Source organism: Drosophila innubila (genome assembly GCF_004354385.1).
Source record: "Drosophila innubila isolate TH190305 chromosome 2R unlocalized genomic scaffold, UK_Dinn_1.0 1_C_2R, whole genome shotgun sequence".
Classification (NCBI taxonomy): domain Eukaryota; kingdom Metazoa; phylum Arthropoda; class Insecta; order Diptera; family Drosophilidae; genus Drosophila; species Drosophila innubila.
This window is the reverse complement of record NW_022995374.1, coordinates 1,261,612-1,280,875: the sequence shown is the minus strand read 5'-3', so window position 1 is coordinate 1,280,875 and position 19,264 is coordinate 1,261,612. Positions and strand designations below refer to the sequence as shown.

Sequence of the window (19,264 nt, the reverse complement as noted above, 5' to 3'; positions counted from 1 at the left end):
ATCAATTTTTAATATTATTAATTCAACTTGCATCAAAAATTCAAAGGCAACCTTTTAGTGGTAAACTTTTCAAACCACCCCAGTGAGCGCAGCTTCCTCGAACTCAGCTCAAACATGTTCGCTGCGCCAGCTGATTGAATAGTTTTTTGAATTTCGTTGCCAGTTCTTATACGACATTCGCGCATAACGGTTGACCCGGGTCCCAAAAAACAAAAAGAAAATAAGAAAATAAGAAATTATCGAAAACGAATACGAATACGAAACAAAGCCGAAACCGAATTCAAAACCAAATATCCAATTTCAAACGCTGCGTGTCGTGTGTTGAATCTTTTCGGGATCCCGATCCCAACCGATCCGATCCGATCCGATCTTTAATTGTGTCACTAATGAGCCGCATTTATGTTAATCTCGGCACCCGGCTGAAAGAAACAAGTCTAAGCCTTTCAAGCGATTACAAATAAAAAAGGCCGACGTTGCCGACAAGCTTCCTCCTTCCTTCTGCCTTCTGCCTCCTGCCGAGGGGAGAACGAAGACAACAACGGAGAAGACAACGAAGACAACGAAGACAACGCATCTTTATCTCGCGCTGTGAATTAACATACAACATTCAAACACTCAAACACTCAAACAGTATTCACATACAACTATTCACGTATTCGGACTTTTTTTTTTTTTTTGGTAGTTTTCACCTGCTGCGTCGTTTATGGTTATTGCCGCAATTTCGTTGTGACAGTCGGAGGCGCTTTATCATAAATTAAAAAGTCGTGTAGTCGTAAAGAGAGGGGGTGAAAGAGAGGGGCAGGGCAGGGGAGGGCAGGGAGAACGGACTTCGTGTGGACGCTGCCTCTTCTTAGTTGGTCAGTGGTCAGTGCGTGTGTTCGGCTTTTGAGCTGATGAATGATGCTGAGATTCGAGCTGAAGTTGAATTCGAGTTGAGTTATTTGCATGAATGAAATCTGCCGACTTGTGATAAATGAGCCAAGAGCTGAGGCAACCGTCTAAATATTTAGTTGGCCAGTTCAGTTCAAATAAGCCAACGATCTGGCGATGACTTAATTTAAATAATGCTACGACGACGACGACGCTCCCAGAAGGTGTTAATTAGCATATGAACAAATAAAAAATAATTCGAATTGAATCGAACCGAATCGCATGTTTTATTGCGGACAGTGTTGCCAGCATTTTGATAGACAAAATTAGATAATTTAGAAAATTTAATAGTTAGAAAAAGGAATATATATATAGACTTGCCAAAAAAATGTGAAAGCTTCGATTTTAAAAATACTAATATATCTGACAGAACTTTTATTGTTAAACTCAGCTAGATTTGATAGTAAAAAGTAAGAGAACAAATAGAAAAATAGTATTAAAAATAACTAGTTACATAATTAATTTAAGAATTTAGCAGTTATAGTAAGATAAATTTGAAAAATAAAAGTTAGAAAAAAAGAAAAATTCAAATTTAAATTAAACTTGTATGCTAAAAATAGACAAAGCTTAGACTTGAAAAATAATATTAATACGAGCTAGTTTTGAAACTAAAAATAGTATGAGTAGTATAAAAATTTAATTTTTTATTTGTTTCAAGTCTAGCTTGTCTTTAATAATTTTATGTCAAATTAAAATCAATTTTAAAACTGAAGTTAGTATACACTAAATTAGATTAGAATTTAATAGGCTTAACTGGCAGCTCAATCTCAAACTCAGTTTAAGTCTCATTCGATTTAAATTTGCCGTCGTCTGCTCTTTCGGTTCATTAACAATAACTCAAGCATTTCTTTTAATTTTTAAACAGCCGCGACTTCTATTTCAATATCGGTGTCAAATTTGCAGCAATTCATCAAAATAAATAATCACAGAGCTCGAGTGAAACAAAAGAAAAAACTATAAAATAGCAAATAACAGAAATATGCCATTTGTAATTGTTAAAATTGTGCAAAGCTCAACAAAATTTCTATGGCAAGTTCGAAATTATGAAATCAACACTTTTAGTGTGAAATGAAATGAATATGAAACGAATAACGATTCGTAGTACTCGAATTTGTTTGTGTGTCTGTGTTTGTGCAACGTAGCAACATGTGGAAAATACATAACAAACTCTTAATATATTTACTCTGGATTATGGAAATAAGGTATAGTAATAGTAAATATTTTCTAAAGAAATTTTGAAGAATTATATTGGTTACTTAAACGGATTAATCAGTAAATAAACGGCTATAAATAAAACAGTTAATCAGCTTGAAAATAGTTCAATTTAAGGGCATACTTTTTGGTCTCTAATATATCTAATAAATGCAAAGCTCTCAGATCAATTATTTAGTTTAAGAATATTGTTGAGTTCAGGAATAAACAGTTTTGTTTTTCTCAACTTAAAGCAATATTAAAATTGAGTATTTAGTTTGAACAGCTCGATCGCTCTATATTAATTATTCAAAATTTTTTTAGTTTTGAAACTGATTTTTTTTAGTAGTAACAAAAAAATGCTTTCTATTGCCAGAGAATAATTTTCTTCGTTTTTACACATTTAGGGCCAATTAAATGAACAACAAATTTACCATTTAAAAAATGAAAAACAAATTCTAAACCTGGTAATAAAAGTATTTATTAATTGTTAATAATATAGGGTATCTGAGTTATCGATACAGCATCGATCTTTGCTGGTTTTTTATCATTTACAGCATCTGCAACAGTTGACAACTGTTTCCTCTGTCTCAGTCTATCTCTCTCTGTCTTTGTCTCTTTCTGCCAATTGAGGCGCAACACAAGAAAACAGTTAAAATCGCAGCAATCGCTAATTTTCATCTGGGATACAACAAGTAGATGTATGTAAAAATCGTTATCTACAGTCGCCCAAACACAAAACGCCCAATCGTCAATCGGCAATCGAATCGGGATCGGGATCGGCGATCGTTGATCGTGTATCGATCGTTCGTTGATCGTTGATATTCTGCTGGAAAAACAGGCGTTGCAATAAAAAGTCAAAACAGTCAAACAGACAGACAGACAGACAGACAGACGAGGAAAAACCGCTGAAAAATCTCATTAAAATGGGCAATTAAATGGCAGCAGCAGCAACTAAAACAAACTGACAGACAGACAAAGTGACAGACTGACTGAATGACTGACTGAATGACTGACTGACGATGCTGCCTCATAACGAATGCCATTTTCCAAGGCGAACACAGTTTGCCAATCAAAGCCATGACATTACAAGACTTTAACCAGCCAAAAGGAGCAACAGAAACAACAACAACAGCAACAACAATAACAACAACAGCAACCACAATAACAACAACGACAACTGGAAATCAATTTTTGTCATAAACTCATCAACGCACACTGCAAAAAAAGACCTACTTCTTAAATCAAGAGCATTCATCTTTAATATTTTGTATTATTTTTAAAAATCACTAGACTATTATATATAATAAATTGCAGTTCTTAACAGTAGAACAAAAATCCTGAATTGTTAAGAAAATATTATATAAATATGTCACATTTTTTTTTAAGTCAAGTTCGAATCCCACTCTGTTCAAGAAAAAACACAATTATGGAATATATTTATAAATTTACCAAGTCAGAAAAAAAGGTATAAATATCTTAAAACAAACATCAATAAAAAATTATAGATTTAAAAATCTTTCCTATGTTATTTAACTTGTTGACTTGCTTTTTAAGAACATTAATTCTTATTAGAAGAATTTGGTCTTATTTAAATTGCTCTCAAAATTAAGATTTATTTGCTAACTTTCATATTTTCGACGCATTTTTTAGTTTAAAATCTTAATTTTAAAGCATTTTTTGCTCAGTGTATGTGTGTATGTTTGTGTGCTATCTAATTGCCTCTTGCTGCAAGTATCTCAAAGATACGCAGCAGCCAAGAGCAGAAGTTGAACTGGTGGGCAGGTTGCTCTGCCTGTGGCCTGTTGCCTGTTGCCAATGTGCCGCCTTCTTTGCTCTTGGCCAGGCCAGCTGAACAGCTTGAACACAATGCGCATCAACAGCCAACAGTCAACAGCCAACAGTCGACAGCAAAGAGCCACGAGCCTGACCATGTTAACAGGTTGGCCCTCACAGCTGGCCAAAAAGGGTTTTAGCCCAGAGACAGAAACCGAACAGAGACAGAGACACAAAAATCGCCTTTATTTTTATTTTGATTTTTATTTGTTGTCTTGTTGCATGTCTTGTAATTGGGGTTACTTCAATTTTAAAGCGACCAAATGGCTTGTAGAACATAACAGGAAACAACGAATAAGATGCAGATACATACACTCAGAAATATTCATTATCTATAACTAAGCTTGTCTACAAAACATTTAAATTATACTTAAATTGTCAGCAAATTGTTTGAATATTGAGAAACATTTAACTTAAATATTATATAATAATATAACACTACAAATATAAAAGTAAAAAAATAATAATAGATATATAGTTCTAAAGGGTACAATTTTTTAAAATAAAATCGCTTAAAAATTTAAGTTTAATAATTATTTCATTTCATAAAAAAAAAAAGATATTTTTTTTAATATCAAGAAATAATTTCTGTTTTTATACTTATATTAAAAATAAATATAATCATAACACTTACTGCAAAAATGAGATTAGTTAAAATGTAATCTAATATATAAGAAATTTTTAGAATAGATGCAGAAATCTGGATTATGCGTCCGACTTTGTTGAGTGTAGAGAGAGAGAGAGAGAGAGAGAGAGAGAGAGAGAGAGAAATGAAGAACTAACTACTTGAACACTGCACATTGAACACTGAACAATTAAACGTGTAGACAAACGCTCAAATTGCGATCAAGATCGTTCACATTCACATCCTCTTTCAAGTGCTCCAAGTGCATGTCTTGGCCAAGTTCTTAGCCAAGTTTAAAGGCATGGCCAAAAATGGTCTTAAATGCGGATCCTGTTCCAAGTCACAACAAACAATCACAGTCAGGGTTGCCAGTATTTGAACAGTTAAAGTAAGCTAGATGTAAATAAAAATAATGAAAAATAAAATAACACAAAGAAAATAGTTGTATTCTATTATACTATATAATCTTTGACCTGACTTACTGACCTACTCACTAACTGATCATTGCAGCGCCCAAAACCATAAGACCTAGGAGGCTGAAATTTTTCCACAACATAGATGAGTCAATTTTATCGTGCTTTCCGAATTCCAAGGGGGTCAAATTTGGGGTCATTATAATAAAAATATATAATTTATTAACCAAAATAAACTAAAAATTATATAAAATATTTTTAAAACACTTACAAATTAAAAAGACAGTCAAACAGAATAATATATGATAATTAAAAGACAATACAAGACTTGTCCGATCGTGATACGATTCAGTGGGATAAGAGATATTTCTACTAGATAACTTTGATAACCACAAAAACTTAAATTTGAAACAAACTTGATCTGCGTGAGGCTTATAGAAATCTGTATGCTAAATTCGGTTGCTCTACATCTTATAGTCTCTGAGATCCTTTTGCTCATACAGACGGACAGACAGTCAGACGGACAGACAGACAGACGGACAGACGGACATGGCTATATCGACTCGGCTGTTGATGCTGATCAAGAATATATATATACTTTATGTGTAACATACATTCCAACGAACACAATATACCCTTTTACTTATATTTTAAGTTACGGGTATACAAGTTTGTAGCGATAGCCTTAAATAATCGTAAATGGCAACACTGCTCAGAGTTAAAGCCAAAGTCAATGCTATTTTTGCTGCAAACTGCGCGGGAGCCGTCGACGGTGGTTGAGGTAGTTGTGGTGGGTTTGGTTCAGTGGTTTGGTGGTTTGGTGGTTTAGTGGTTCGACTGTTTGGTGGTTCGGCAGATCGTTTTGTACTTTGGATGAGTGATCGACTCGAGCACAAACAAAACTATCTGCTGTTGATCTGTGTGTCCGTTTGTCTGTTAGCCTGGCTCAATGGCTTGTTGGCCAGCTGGCCAGTTTTCTTCTTGGCCAATTGCCCATGACGAACGATCGGTTTTGGCCTTTTACTTGTACCTGTTACCTGTTACAACGCCAACAACTAGGACCAGCTTCGCGTCTTTGGCTTTAACCATACATCTTTCTCTGGTCAATTACGTCGTCGTTTTTGTTGCCCAGGATTGTTGGCCACAATGGGCCACAATTGTTGCCGGCTGGTTTTGTCTGTGTGGCAGCGACATTTTTCATACCATTGCCATTACCAAGGCTACAACTCGGACTCTACTCGCACAGCAAAATATTTGTGTTTTTTATTGATGGCATGTTGAACATGCCTTTATGGGTTTTCAGTTTTCAGTCTTTAGTTTTCAGTTGTTCTTTTTTTATTTGTGCATTTTTGGTATTTGGTATTCGCCCACTTTACATGCAGCTGGAGCTGCAACTAACTTTCCAACTAAGCCCTGGCGAAAAAGGCCTTTATTTTTGTTTTTTGTATGTCGAATTAATGTGGCTTTGTGGCTTTGTGGCTTCCGCCTCCAATTGGCGCTTTTATTTTGACTGCAAACTCGTAAATTTCGCAGCCAGCAGGCAGAGCGCCATGAACATGTCAGCAAGCCATGTAATTACCACCAGCATCTTGGCCATATCCACAATTTATATTTCACTCGTTGCTGCAGTGCACTCATAACTTTTGACTCTCATCTCAAGTTGGCCAACAAGAGACAAAAGTCCAAGTCGAATGCCGATTAACGATTACCGATTACAGAATGCCGACTGCCGACTGCGTTCCTGGGCAATTGTCACAGCGGTGGGTCTCCTAATCTAGACTTGCCCATACACTGCAAGAAAATACTCAGTTACTTAAAGAGGATGTCAACAAAAATGGTATATTTCGATTTAACTGTATCAACTTTTTTTACGAGTCATTGACAAATCGTTTACATGAAGTTGCATTAAATAAAAATTGAGAGAGAGTATTTCATACTGAGGAGCTTTCCTCAAAGCTTTTTTTTTATATTTATTTATTTTATTTTTTTTTTGCAGTACATTTTATTAGTAGTGAGTTCTTTCTCTCAGTGCATTGATTGCTTATAGTCTTACTATATTTTACTAGCTCTATTTTAAAATCTATAATAATAAATAGCTATTTTATTGTTTTTTTTTTTTTTTTTTTTTTTTTTTACTTTTATGTCAGATCATATGCAGTACATTTTACTATAAGTGAGTCCTTTCTCTCAGTGCTTTGATTGCTAATAGTTATACTATATTTAACTATCTCTATATTAATATTCATAATAATAAAAAACTATTATAATGTTTTTTTTTTTTTTTTTTTTTGTATTATTCTACTTTTATGTCAGTTCATATGCAGTATATTTGATTAGTAGTCAGTCCTTTCTCTCAGTGCATTGATTGCTAATAGTCTTACTATATTTTACTATCTCAATTTTAATATTCATAATTTATTTATTTATTTTTGTATATTTTTACTTTTATGTCAGATCCTATGCAGTACATTTTACTATAAGTGAGTTCTTTCTCTCAGTGCTTTCATTGCTAATAGCTATACTATATTTGACTAGCTCTATTTTAATATCCATAATAACTAAAATTTATTTATTTATTTATATTTGTATTTTTCAACTTTTATGTCAGATCATTTGCAGTACATTTGACTAGTAGTCAGTCCTTTCTCTTAATGCATTGATTGCTAATAGTCTTACTATATTTTACTAGCTCTATATTAATATTCATAATTTATTTATTTATTTTTGTATATTTTTACTTTTATGTCAGATCATATGCAGTACATTTGATTAGTAGTCAGTCCTTTCTCTCAGTGCATTGAATGCTAATATTTATACTATATTTAATGTGGCTGGACTACAAGTACTGTATATTTTCACTACAGAAATCCCTACAGATATTGACATGCACATTCAAATATTCTGTATATTTGTGCTTCTATTTCAGCAGATTTGACTAGCTGTTTAGTGCTTTCGCTCAGTGCATTGATTGCTGCCCTTTTTGGGTTCAGACTGGACCATAGACTTGGGTCTGGTTACGCGTTGTGTGTGTGTTTGTTGTGTGTGTGTGTGTGTTTGGACTCGAGTTTTGTGTGGCTGCAACGCCTGCGCGTGAAAATATTAAAGTCATATTTTTATGAGGCTCCAAAGTGCGCATTAAGAGAGTGTTGGTTGCTCTCGTTGTAGTTGTTGTTGTTGTTGTTATTGTTGTTGTTTCTGCTGCTGTTTTTGGGTTGTTATTGACTCGCTGCGCATTTATGTTTATGCTGCTGTCGAGATGTATAAGTGGTTAAGCTGCAGACTCCGTTTGAGACTCCGTTTGAGACTCAGTTTCAGCGTCAACTCCAGTTTCAGTTTTAGTTTCAGTTGCAAGTTGCAAGTTGCCTCCGCGTGCTGCTAATTGGAGGCTGCCTGCAAAATGCGGCTAAATTATGCGACTGGCCTAATCCATTTTTAATGATTCCTCCAAGTCAGTCTCTTTCTGTCCACGCATTGACTTGGCCAACAGGGTTTTAGCCTGGCACTATTTTTTTTTCTTTTTTTTTTTTTTTATTTGCGCGTCAATTTCAATGATTAGCCAATGCTTAATCAATGCTCAGCTTCAATTTATTTCAAACTGACCAGCGAACCATAAAAATTGTCAGTCAAAACGAGTTTCAATTTGTTAATGCCGCAAAAAAATATCATAATAATTATTTGTCGATATTTACCGTCAATTTGTACGATTTGTTCGATGTGTCGAGGCGGAAGATTCCCATTCAAATGGATCTCGTAAGCTACTGGAAATGGAAATGCGAAAAACTCGATTTGAAATTGCAACTGGCATGACAACGTTTCGAAATTACTTTTATTGTTTTCCAACTATTTCAACCAATTTATTTATCTACTTTTTAGTTTTCTTATACTTTTGCAGTATTTTTAAAATTAATTTGGTTTTTATATAGAAACCAGTTATTTGTTATTTGGCTAACAGAAGAATTGACATCATACTTGCAGCATTGTTTAAGTGATTTATTACGGAATAAAAGCATGCACTGCGAGAAACTATACATCTTTAAATTTTAGTTCTTACTTTCTCTTAGCTCTCACCTTAAGCAGAAATTTTTGATGAACGTTGGCAATCCTGGTCAGAACAGTGGTTTATCAAAGTTATTGCCATCTCACACATCTTTTAGTTTATATTGAGAACAGTTTTATTTTAAATTGGACATCACAATAATATTAATGCACGTTGGCAACCCTAGTCAGAAATCTTAAAGTTAATGCTCTTGTTTTTTAATACATCGCACGCTGAAATGACACTGAGATTATGAATTCAGCATTCCGTTTGGCATAATATTAACAATCTATATTTAAGAACATTGGCAGCCCTGGTCATATGTCTGCGATCCTTGTTGCCTAATACACCGCACGTTGAAGATACATTTAAAATCTTCATAATTTAAGGTCAACAATAACAATTTATATCTATGTACATTGGCAACCCTGGTCACAAATCTGTGATCCTTACTTTTTCATACATCTACCATTAAGCAGTCATTGTGGGAAATCCTCACTGCAATTTGACAAGACAACAATTAATTTGCACGTTGGCAACCCTGGCCAGCAATCTGTGATATCAAGTTCACGACAGGTCCTTGCTCTCTCACGCATCGCACGATGAGACGAGGGCACAAAAATCTAAGCTCTGAATCGGCTCAAAAAAAGGGTCACGAAATGAAGGCAAGACTCGTTCCCATTCCTTAGTCCTCGGTCTTCTTCTTCTTTTCATTTTTTTTGATATAGAGCCAAAGATAAAAGAGCTGAGAGCAGAAGGAAATGGAATTGGTAAGGAAGGGAAGGGAAGGGAATAGGGGAATAGCACAGGAACAGAAAACAAAGCACAAATCAAGTACACGTGACTTGGACTGTTGACGTTGCGTATGAAGTGGTAGGGATAAAATACTCGTACTATAGGATGGAATGACGAAGAGTTGTTGCTGTTGTTGTTGTTGTTGCTGTTGATGATGATGAAATTGTCGGCGTTGACATGCAACAGGCAACAGACAACAGACAACAGGGATCGTTCAACAGGGAGCGTTCAAAACACAACGCGCTTCAAGTGCCAGAGACAAATTAAATAAAGCACGAAAAGTATGTGAAACTAGAGGGATATTTATCTACAACACACCGCCGAATTGGTACACTTGAATTTGCTTAATATATTTGAAAAAAAAAACAACAACAATTTTCAAACTAGTTTTCCAGTTGTTATCAGAAATAGCAGACCCTATATAAAAAATAGGATATACATAAAAATCCAAGGAAATTTATTTATTTTTCTTTTTTAAATATCTATATATATGAAAATCTTTGTCCAGACTCACTCACTCACTCATAATATTCTGTGAGTTTGAGTAAGATATCTGTTCTAGTTGTTTTCAGAAACAGCAGACACTATATAATAATTAGGAAATCCATAAAAAACCAAGGAACCCAAATATATATATAAAAATCTTTGTCCAGACTCACTCATTCACTCGTATTCTGTGAATTTGAGTAAGATATCTTTTCTAGTTGCTTTCAGGAACAGCAGACACTATATCAAAAATAGGAAATCCATAAAAATCCAAGAAAAATTATTTATTTTTCTTTTTTAAATATCTATATATATAAAAATCTTTGTCCAGACTCACTCATTCACTCGTATTCTGTGAATTTGAGTAAGATATCTTTTCTAGTTGTTTTCAGAAACAGCAGACGCTATATAAAAAATAGGTAATCCATAAAAATCCAAGGAAATTTATTTTTTTTTTTCAAAATATCTATTCACACGTATATTAAACTCTTTGTCCTGACTCACTCGTTAACTCATAATGTATATATTTTTATTATGTCGATTACTTGACAAACTGTATATACTTACTAAACAGGAGTTATCTACTTTTGTGACAGAATTATAATACCCTCTACAAGGGTATAATAAAGCACAAAATGTATGTGGAACAAAAAACTGAACTAAAGCAACGGCTAAAAGCTAAAAACAAAAGGTCTGCAATGAAAAGAGATTGCTGCCCCTGATTGCTGATGTTGTTGTTGCTCATGTTGTTGTTGCTGTTGTTGTTGTTGCTGTTGTTGGTATTGAGGTGGGCATGACGGTCACGCTGTGCGAATGCACGAAAAGCTATTGACTGACTCCACTGCCTGACTGACTGACTGACTGACTGAATGTCCGTCGAATGCGGATGCGCTGACAGATCGATCAACAGAATTTTGTAAAGAGAGTTGAAGTTGAAGGTTGGTGCAAGCACTGAAGCATTGAAACCACATCACTTAACTTTGCTTCCATTTAAGCCACAACAACAACAATTGCCACTGCCACAACATTGCTGTTGTTGTTGCCACATTTCAGACGTTGCAGTTGACCGAATCCGCATCCTCATTCTCATTCTCATTCGCAGCCGCATCCTGGCCCCGATCTCAGGTCGTGTCTGTTAAGCAAGCCTAATTATTAGTTAACTGCCAATTTCGATGTTGCTGTTGCTTCAACAGCATGTTAACAACATGTACAACAACTTATGAGCAACAGGAACAAGAACAACAGCAGCTACAACAACAACAGCAATAACAACAACCAAAGCGAAAGAAAAGTTATAGTTGAAATACGAAGATTGAAGATTTCATACCCTTGCAAATTACTGTCCATTAAAAAAAAATATTTTTATTATATTTGAGAATTACACTTATTAACTTATTTTTCAAAAAAAAAACATAAAGTTTTTTTGGAAAAAATTTTTTTAAAATAATTATTACTTTAGTTAGCTGACTGAACATTGTTGAGGCCACACCGCTACACGTGGAACAGTGAAATTTGGACACTACATAGCTAAAACATATTTTATACAATTAAAAAAATACTATGTATATCTTTATAAATAAAACTGTTTGTCCTGACTGACTGAGTGATATTTGTGCAGTTCAAGCGGTAAGACCAAGGAGGCTGAAATTTTGATACAACATAGCTTAAACTAATTCACATGATAAAAAAAGAAAGTGATAGAAAAAAATAGATGCGAAATACCGATAAAATTGACATTTCGCAAGGAAATCGGTTCAAATTTAACAAAGTTATGATTATTATGAAGTCTGTTACCGCTTTAAAACTTAACAAAATTAATATACTCTCTGCAAAAGGGATAGAGTACAAAAACGATCAATGCGTCGATTGTCGATGGTCTTTTGCAGTTGTTGTTGTTGCCCAGTTGAAGGGTTAATTTGCGGCAATGCCGTAGGACATGAGTTTGCGATCATGTTGCTCCTTGTGGCATTTTGTGTGAGCCACTTCATGTTGTAAGCTGTGTAATTTTTGTAAATTGATTTAATTGGGCCAATTAAAAGTGCGTTGTTGTAAACGAAACTCACGAAACATGGGCGAAAGCAGTTGCCAATTGTTTGAGACCAAGTTGAACTTGCAACCAGTTGGAATTGCACTGACAATTGTTTTTTTGGCCTGAGGATGTGGCACAACTTCAATTCCCTGTCCAAGTTTGGAAAAAGCGTTAAACTCTAATGTGAGTTGGCATTTTTTTTATTTTTTTTTTATTTTTTATTGGAGTTTGCAGCTGTTTGATTGGTTTTTGCTGGCCAATCGACAGGTAGACAATTAAGCTCGTTATGCATCCAATGGAATGCTTAGAATTGAGTGGGAAGTGGATCTACTTCCATTCTTTCATTCCAGTTCCATTCACAATGCTCTTCCTACGATTTTGCAGATTAATCACAGCTTGTTTAAGATGAAAAGATGCTTAAATTGAGTTGTATCATGTTGTTTTATGATAGAAATGATTTTTTACGGCCTTCCTTTAACTTTTTCACATTTTTCGCATGGCAATTTACAAGTCATTATGAAGGCACTTCATTAATCCACTTTAAGTGAGCTCTTAACTGAACTGTATATTGTAGACTATATAGTCTGTAGTCTCTGGCATTTAAAATCCCATTCGAATATGGAGTTAAATTTAAGAGCCTTGATTAGACATTCCATACGCTTCTCCGTGATTAGCCGGTTTGGCCGGAGATGCATGTAATTATGGCTAATAATACAGCTGGCGGCATTATTTTGACTAAAACTGACAGTAAAACTGTCTACGCCCCCGATGCACGCCACCACCTGCCCCGCACAACAACAAAAACAGCAACAACAACAACAGGTAATAACGATACATTCGAAATGCTCGACTATTAGTGGCCCAGTAACCATATCTTTAAAATTTGGCTATTTCTATGTTATATTCTCTTACTTATCTGTATTATACAGGGTGTCATTTTTTTAAATTATGCTATATGTATTGTTATTTCTAAATTTTGGCAACTATAACCAACGTACAGGGTGTCATTTATAATCAAAATAACCATATCTTTAAAATTATGCTATTTCTATGTTATATTCTCTTACTTATCTGTATTATACAGGGTGTCATTTTCATAAATTATGCTATATGTATTGTTATTTCTATATTTTGGCAACTATAACCAACGTACAGGGTGTCATTTATAATCAAAATAGCCATATCTTTAAAATTATGCTATTTCTATGTTATATTCTCTTATTTATCTGTATTATACAGGGTGTCCTTTTTATAAATTATGCTCTATGTATTGTTATTTCTATATTTTTACAACTAGAACCAGTGTACAGGGTGCCATTTATAATCAAAATAACCATATCTTTAAAATTATGCTATTTCTATGTTATATTCTCTTAGTTATCTGTATTGTACAGGGTGTCCTTTTTATAAATTATGCTCTTTGTATTGTTATTTCTTTATTTTGGCAACTATTACCAGTGTACAGGGTGCCATTTTTAGTTAAAATAACATCGCAGTTAAATTCATCAACCAATCATATATTTGCTGTCACAAACCCATAAGCCTGTTATCCCTTTGGCTACTGGGCTAACAATAACAGTCGAGAGTCGCGAGTTGAACGCATTTATCTTATGGCTTGAATGCAGCAAAAACTGCACACGACACATTCAGTTTTCAGTTTTCTATTGGCCATTCATTGGGCATTCATTGGCTGGTTGGCCAGTTGGCTAACTCGACTGTTAGTTGGCTCTTAGCTGTTAGCTGTTAACTTTTCCATGGCAATGGCAAAGGCGGCAAACGAAATGGAAATGAATTGATCGCTGATCGCCGGCGGCGTTTATTAAGCACGACTTTTCAGCCATCGATCGATCCACATTTGTTTGTTGTTTTCGCATATTTCTTGCCATTTTTTTTATTTGTTGTTGTTTATTGTTGGCTTAATGCTATGGCGTTGTTGTTGTTGCTGTTTCTAGCCAACAAGCAAGTACATATTTGGTTGGTGATCTACAGTTCGTGTCGAGACTAGGCTATTAAGTGAGAGTGAAAATTAAATAAAAATGTCAAGTCTCATGGGAAAAACTTATATATGAAATTTCAACTATCGACCAATTAGATTCTTTATAAAGTAATCGATTACATCATTGACTTGTGATTGGTTGTATTGTGCATCATCTCTATTGTACAGAGCGCCAATGAAAATATCAATTTTCATTACATTTAAGTACGCAGTTCTTCTGCGATTCATCGATTCCTAATACAATAACTAAAGAAAGGAATTCTTTTCAAACCTTCAAACACTTTCAATTTTAGAAGTCGTTTATAAGTTATATAATATTTTTAATATTTAAAATAAAAAGTTCTTGTAGAATAAACTATTATACTGTTAATTGAAGATTAAATAATTTTTAAGCTACTGTTTTTAATGTGAAATGGTTTTTTTTTTAAATTTATAAAGACCAAATTGCATTTATTTTATAAATAAAAATGTCAACCCACACAAATCTCACATCAACCTATCAGATTATATATTCGGACAATTATCTCTAGTATACAGGGTGTCATTAATAATAAAGAATCCCATCGCAGTTAAACCTATTACCTTTTCCTGTAATTGTTTCTTTTTTCTTTAAAATATTTCTATTATACAGGGTGGCTGTTTTGTTAATTATACTCTACGTGTATATTCAATATTTTGATAATTATCTCTGTTATACAGGGTGCCACTAATATTTAAAAAATCCAAACTCGCATCACAGCTTAATACATAATCGATATTTTGGAAATTATCTGTATTATACAGGGTGTTCTTTTTATTATAAATGCCAACTCACATAGATATCACAAATATCAAATGGGATTATATACGTATATTCTATATTTTAGAAATTATCTCTATTATACAGGGTGTCATTAATACGAGTATACTTTCTGCTACTTTCTCGTCAGATTAGTGTCCAGCTTTACGTCCGCAATGCTCTGTGGCCGCATCCCTGGTCTGACGCCGGCACAGCGACAGTTCTGCAGCGAAATGCCGGATGTGCTGATTGCCCTTGGCGAGGGTCAACAGCTGGGAGCACGTGAGTGCCAGCAACAGTTTCGGGGTCATCGCTGGAACTGCTCCGAGGTGTGGCACAAGAATGTCCATATCATACCCATAGGTGAGTGACAGCAGTGGAAGGAGGTACAAGAAGAGGAGCAACAACAATTATGAGAATTCTCTCTCCATGACAGCTTCCAGGGAGGCGGCCTACACCTATGCCATTGCGAGTGCTGGGGCAGCTTATGCGGTGACTGCCGCCTGTGCGAGGGGCAACATCTCCAAGTGCGGCTGCGATCTGCGCCACAAGGCCGCACCACCGGAGCCCTGGAAGTGGGGCGGCTGCTCCGCGGATGTGGACTTTGGTATTCGACACACCAGCAAGTTCATGGATGCCAGAGAGCTGGAACGGGACTCACGATCACTCATGAATCTCCACAATAATCGCGTGGGACGCAGGGTGCGTATTTTTCCCTTTACATTTTTTCAAAAACTTTGACCTCTCATAGCTCTGGCAAAAATTGACCGATTTCCATGCGGAATACCATTTTGATCAAGATTTGTCATCGTTATCAATTCTGCTTTTAAATTTTTATCATCTAAAAAATTTAATATTTTTTCGATCCTAAGTCGTCTATCACCCAATTTTCCATACATACCCCTTGACATTTTTTCAAAAACTTTGATCTTTCATAACTTCATCAAAAATAATCATTTTTACAAGCGGAATGTCATTTTGATCATGATTTGGCTTCTAAATTAATTCTGCATTTAAATTTTGTTCATCTAAAATTTTTTATATTTTTTCGATCCAAAGCCATCTATCACCCAATTTTTCATACATACCCCTTGACATTTTTTCAAAAACTTTGATCTTTCATAACTTCATCAAAAATAATCATATTTTCAAGCGGAATGTCATTTTGATCATGATTTGGCTTCTTAATTGTTTCTGCATTCAAATTTTTATCATCTAAAAAATTTAATATTTTTTCGATCCTAAGCCATCTATCACCCAATTTTCCATACATACCCCTTGACATTTTTTCAAAAACTTTGATCTCTCATAACTTCATCAAAAATAATCAGATTTTCAAGCGGAATGTCATTTTGTTCATGATTTGGCTTCTAAATTGTTTCTGCATTTAAATTTTTAACATCTAAACAATTTTATATTTTTTCGATCCAAAGCCATCTATCACCCAATTTTCCATACATACCCCTTGACATATTTTCAAAAACTTTCATCTCTCATAACTTCATCAAAAATAATCAGATTTTCAAGCGGAATGTCAATTTGATAATGATTTGGCTTCTAAAATGATTCTGCATTTCAATTTTTATCATCTAAAAAATTTCATATTTTTTCGACCCTGGGCCATCTATCATCCAATTTTCCATACCTACCCCTTGACATTTTTTCAAAAACTTTCATCTCTCATAACTTCATAAAAATTTTACCGATTTTCAAGCGGAATGTCATTTTGTTCATGATTTGGCTTCTAAATTGTTTCTGCATTTAAATTTTTAACATCTAAACAATTTTATATTTTTTCGATCCAAAGCCATCTATCACCCAATTTTCCATACATACCCCTTGACATATTTTCAAAAACTTTCATCTCTCATAACTTCATCAAAAATAATCAGATTTTCAAGCGGAATGTCATTTTGATCATGATTTGGCTTCTAAAATGATTCTGCATTTAAATTTTTATCATCTAAAAAATTTCATATTTTTTCGACCCTGGGCCATCTATCATACAATTTTCCATACCTACCCCTTGACATTTTTTCAAAAACTTTCATTTCTCATAACTTCATCAAAATTTTACCGATTTTCAAGCGGAATGTCATTTTGTTCATGATTTGGCTTCTAAATTGTTTCTGCATTTAAATTTTTAACATCTAAACAATTTTACATTTTTTCGATCCAAAGCCATCTATCACCCAATTTTCCATACATACCCCTTGACATATTTTCAAAAACTTTCATCTCTCATAACTTCATCAAAAATAATCAGATTTTCAAGCGGAATGTCATTTTGATCCTGATTTGGTTTCTAAATTGTTTCTGCATTTAAATTTTATTAAGTTTCTTAAAAAAAACTTTTCCTCTAGAAACCTTGGAACATTGAAGATTGAATCTTTCAGTGATTTTTTTGACTGTGGCTAATTAGAATTCCACTTACAGATTGTGAAGAAGCTGCTGCGCACGGACTGCAAATGTCACGGCGTGAGCGGCTCCTGTGTGATGAAGACGTGCTGGAAGAGCTTGCCGCCTTTTAGCCTGGTCGGTGACAAGTTGATGCAGAAATATCACAAAGCCAAAACTGTTCAAGCCGTCAGAGGCAAACGTGGACTGAGATTAGCATTAAGCAGGTGAGATTTTTTTTTCTATATTTCTCCCCCTATTTTTTTGTAACTAGAAGTTCATGCATCTTTCATTGCAGAAAGAAGCATGCCATTGCCGCAGGTCAGAAACCAGCTTGGGCTTGGCCCAAACGCATGGAACTCGTCTATTTGGAGGCATCGCCCAACTATTGTGAGCGGAGCATTCAAACTGGAACACTGGGAACTGCGGGACGATCCTGCAATCGCACCGGCCACGGCCCCCAGAGCTGTGATCTTCTCTGTTGTGGGCGTGGTCATAATACCCAGCACATACACCGCAAATCGCAATGTCGCTGCCAATTTCATTGGTGTTGCGATGTCGAGTGCGAGGTGTGCGATGAGAGTTACGAGCAGTTCACCTGTAAATAGTTAATAGTTCACCCCAAATGCGAATGTTGCTAGTATTACTTAGTTAGATTACCTAGTTGCTAGTATTACACTGATAAAAAAAATGTTCTAAAATCAAGATTTTGGTCTCAGAACTAAGATTTTTGGTCTTAAAAATCCGTCGAGAACATAAAATTCTTAAATTAAGAGAACACATCTTGATTTTAAGAACATTTTAAATAAGACCAAGTTCTTATTTTAAGAATAAATGTTCTTAAAACTAAAATAAAAAAATAAAATAAATAAAAATTATTTTTATGTATAATTTTTCTAATTTTTAAATTTTAATTTATTTATATTTTATTCTGTTTTAGTAATTTTATAAATGTTATTTTAATTGGTTCCGAGTGGAATTTGAACTGAACTGAAGCGGCCTCTCTACCTGTTTATACTTGCAGTATTGAATTAGAGGTCAATTAATGATAAAATTGATATTCCGCAGGAAAATCGGTACATTTTTGACAAAGTTATGACAGTTTGAAGATTAAGATAGAGAATCAAAAAGCAAGTACGGCAAAAATCTACAGTAATTACCAAAATATTCAAATTTAAACTATAATAAATAAAATATTGATGCAAAATCAAATTTGAGTTTAAATAAAGGTAAAAATATAAGAATATATGTAGTATTATTTGTATATTCATAATATTTGACTGAACTTAATTGCTGTTTATTCCTCCACTTGTTTTCTTTACAAGAAATTTTCTTTGCCTGGGCCAACGAAAAAAACTGTTGCATACTTTTCGGGCGGGCATTTAAATGTCACACGCAGCGTTGCCAGATCCAGAACGTAAACTAAAAGGCCCACAACGTAATTGAAGACATGACGTAAGCAAGCAATACGTTAAGTATGGCGGCAGTTGTAAAGGAATTTTCAAGCACATTGCATACTTTAGTATTGGAATTTTCATTTAGCCGCACAATAGAATTAAACGAAAAGAGAGCGGTGGCGTGAGTGAAAGAGAGAGAGAGACAGAGGGATAGAAAGAGAGAGAGAGAGAAGTCAAGTGAGTAGTGCGCGAGCGCGTTGAAAATTCATTGATTGCAATGCGCTCTCAACTATTTCAAATGGGGAGCATATCTAATTTTTTTTTGGGGGGTTGTAGAAACTCACCACTACGACTA

At 34.5% G+C, this 19,264-nt stretch overlaps 1 protein-coding gene across 2 annotated transcripts; it reads left to right on the top strand.

Annotated features, from left to right (window-relative positions):
* The first annotated feature begins 240 nt into the window (after window positions 1–240).
* Window positions 241–18,256, top strand: LOC117782836 (protein Wnt-2). 2 transcript variants are annotated; one of them, XM_034619886.1, is made up of 7 exons: window positions 241–588; window positions 683–1,094; window positions 1,796–2,132; window positions 15,267–15,478; window positions 15,552–15,817; window positions 17,552–17,739; window positions 17,811–18,256. In XM_034619886.1, exons 3-7 carry the CDS (start codon window positions 2,077–2,079, stop codon window positions 18,118–18,120), a joined length of 1,032 nt encoding a protein of 343 aa, XP_034475777.1. In that variant the 5' UTR covers window positions 241–588; window positions 683–1,094; window positions 1,796–2,076; the 3' UTR covers window positions 18,121–18,256. The 2 variants fall into 2 exon arrangements, with proteins under 2 accessions (XP_034475777.1, XP_034475778.1); XM_034619887.1 differs by lacking the exon at window positions 683–1,094.
* Window positions 18,257–19,264: the final 1,008 nt, after the last annotated feature.

Excerpts from the sequence above, each read along its gene's own strand:
- LOC117782836 (XM_034619887.1), top strand. The coding sequence starts at position 2,077 with ATGTGGAAAATACATAACAAACTCTTAATATATTTACTCTGGATTATG. Across the intron at positions 2,133-15,266 it reads CTCTGGATTATGGAAATAAG|ATTAGTGTCCAGCTTTACGT; the intron begins GTATAGTAATAG and ends CTTTCTCGTCAG. Across the intron at positions 17,740-17,810 it reads CTGAGATTAGCATTAAGCAG|AAAGAAGCATGCCATTGCCG; the intron begins GTGAGATTTTTT and ends CTTTCATTGCAG.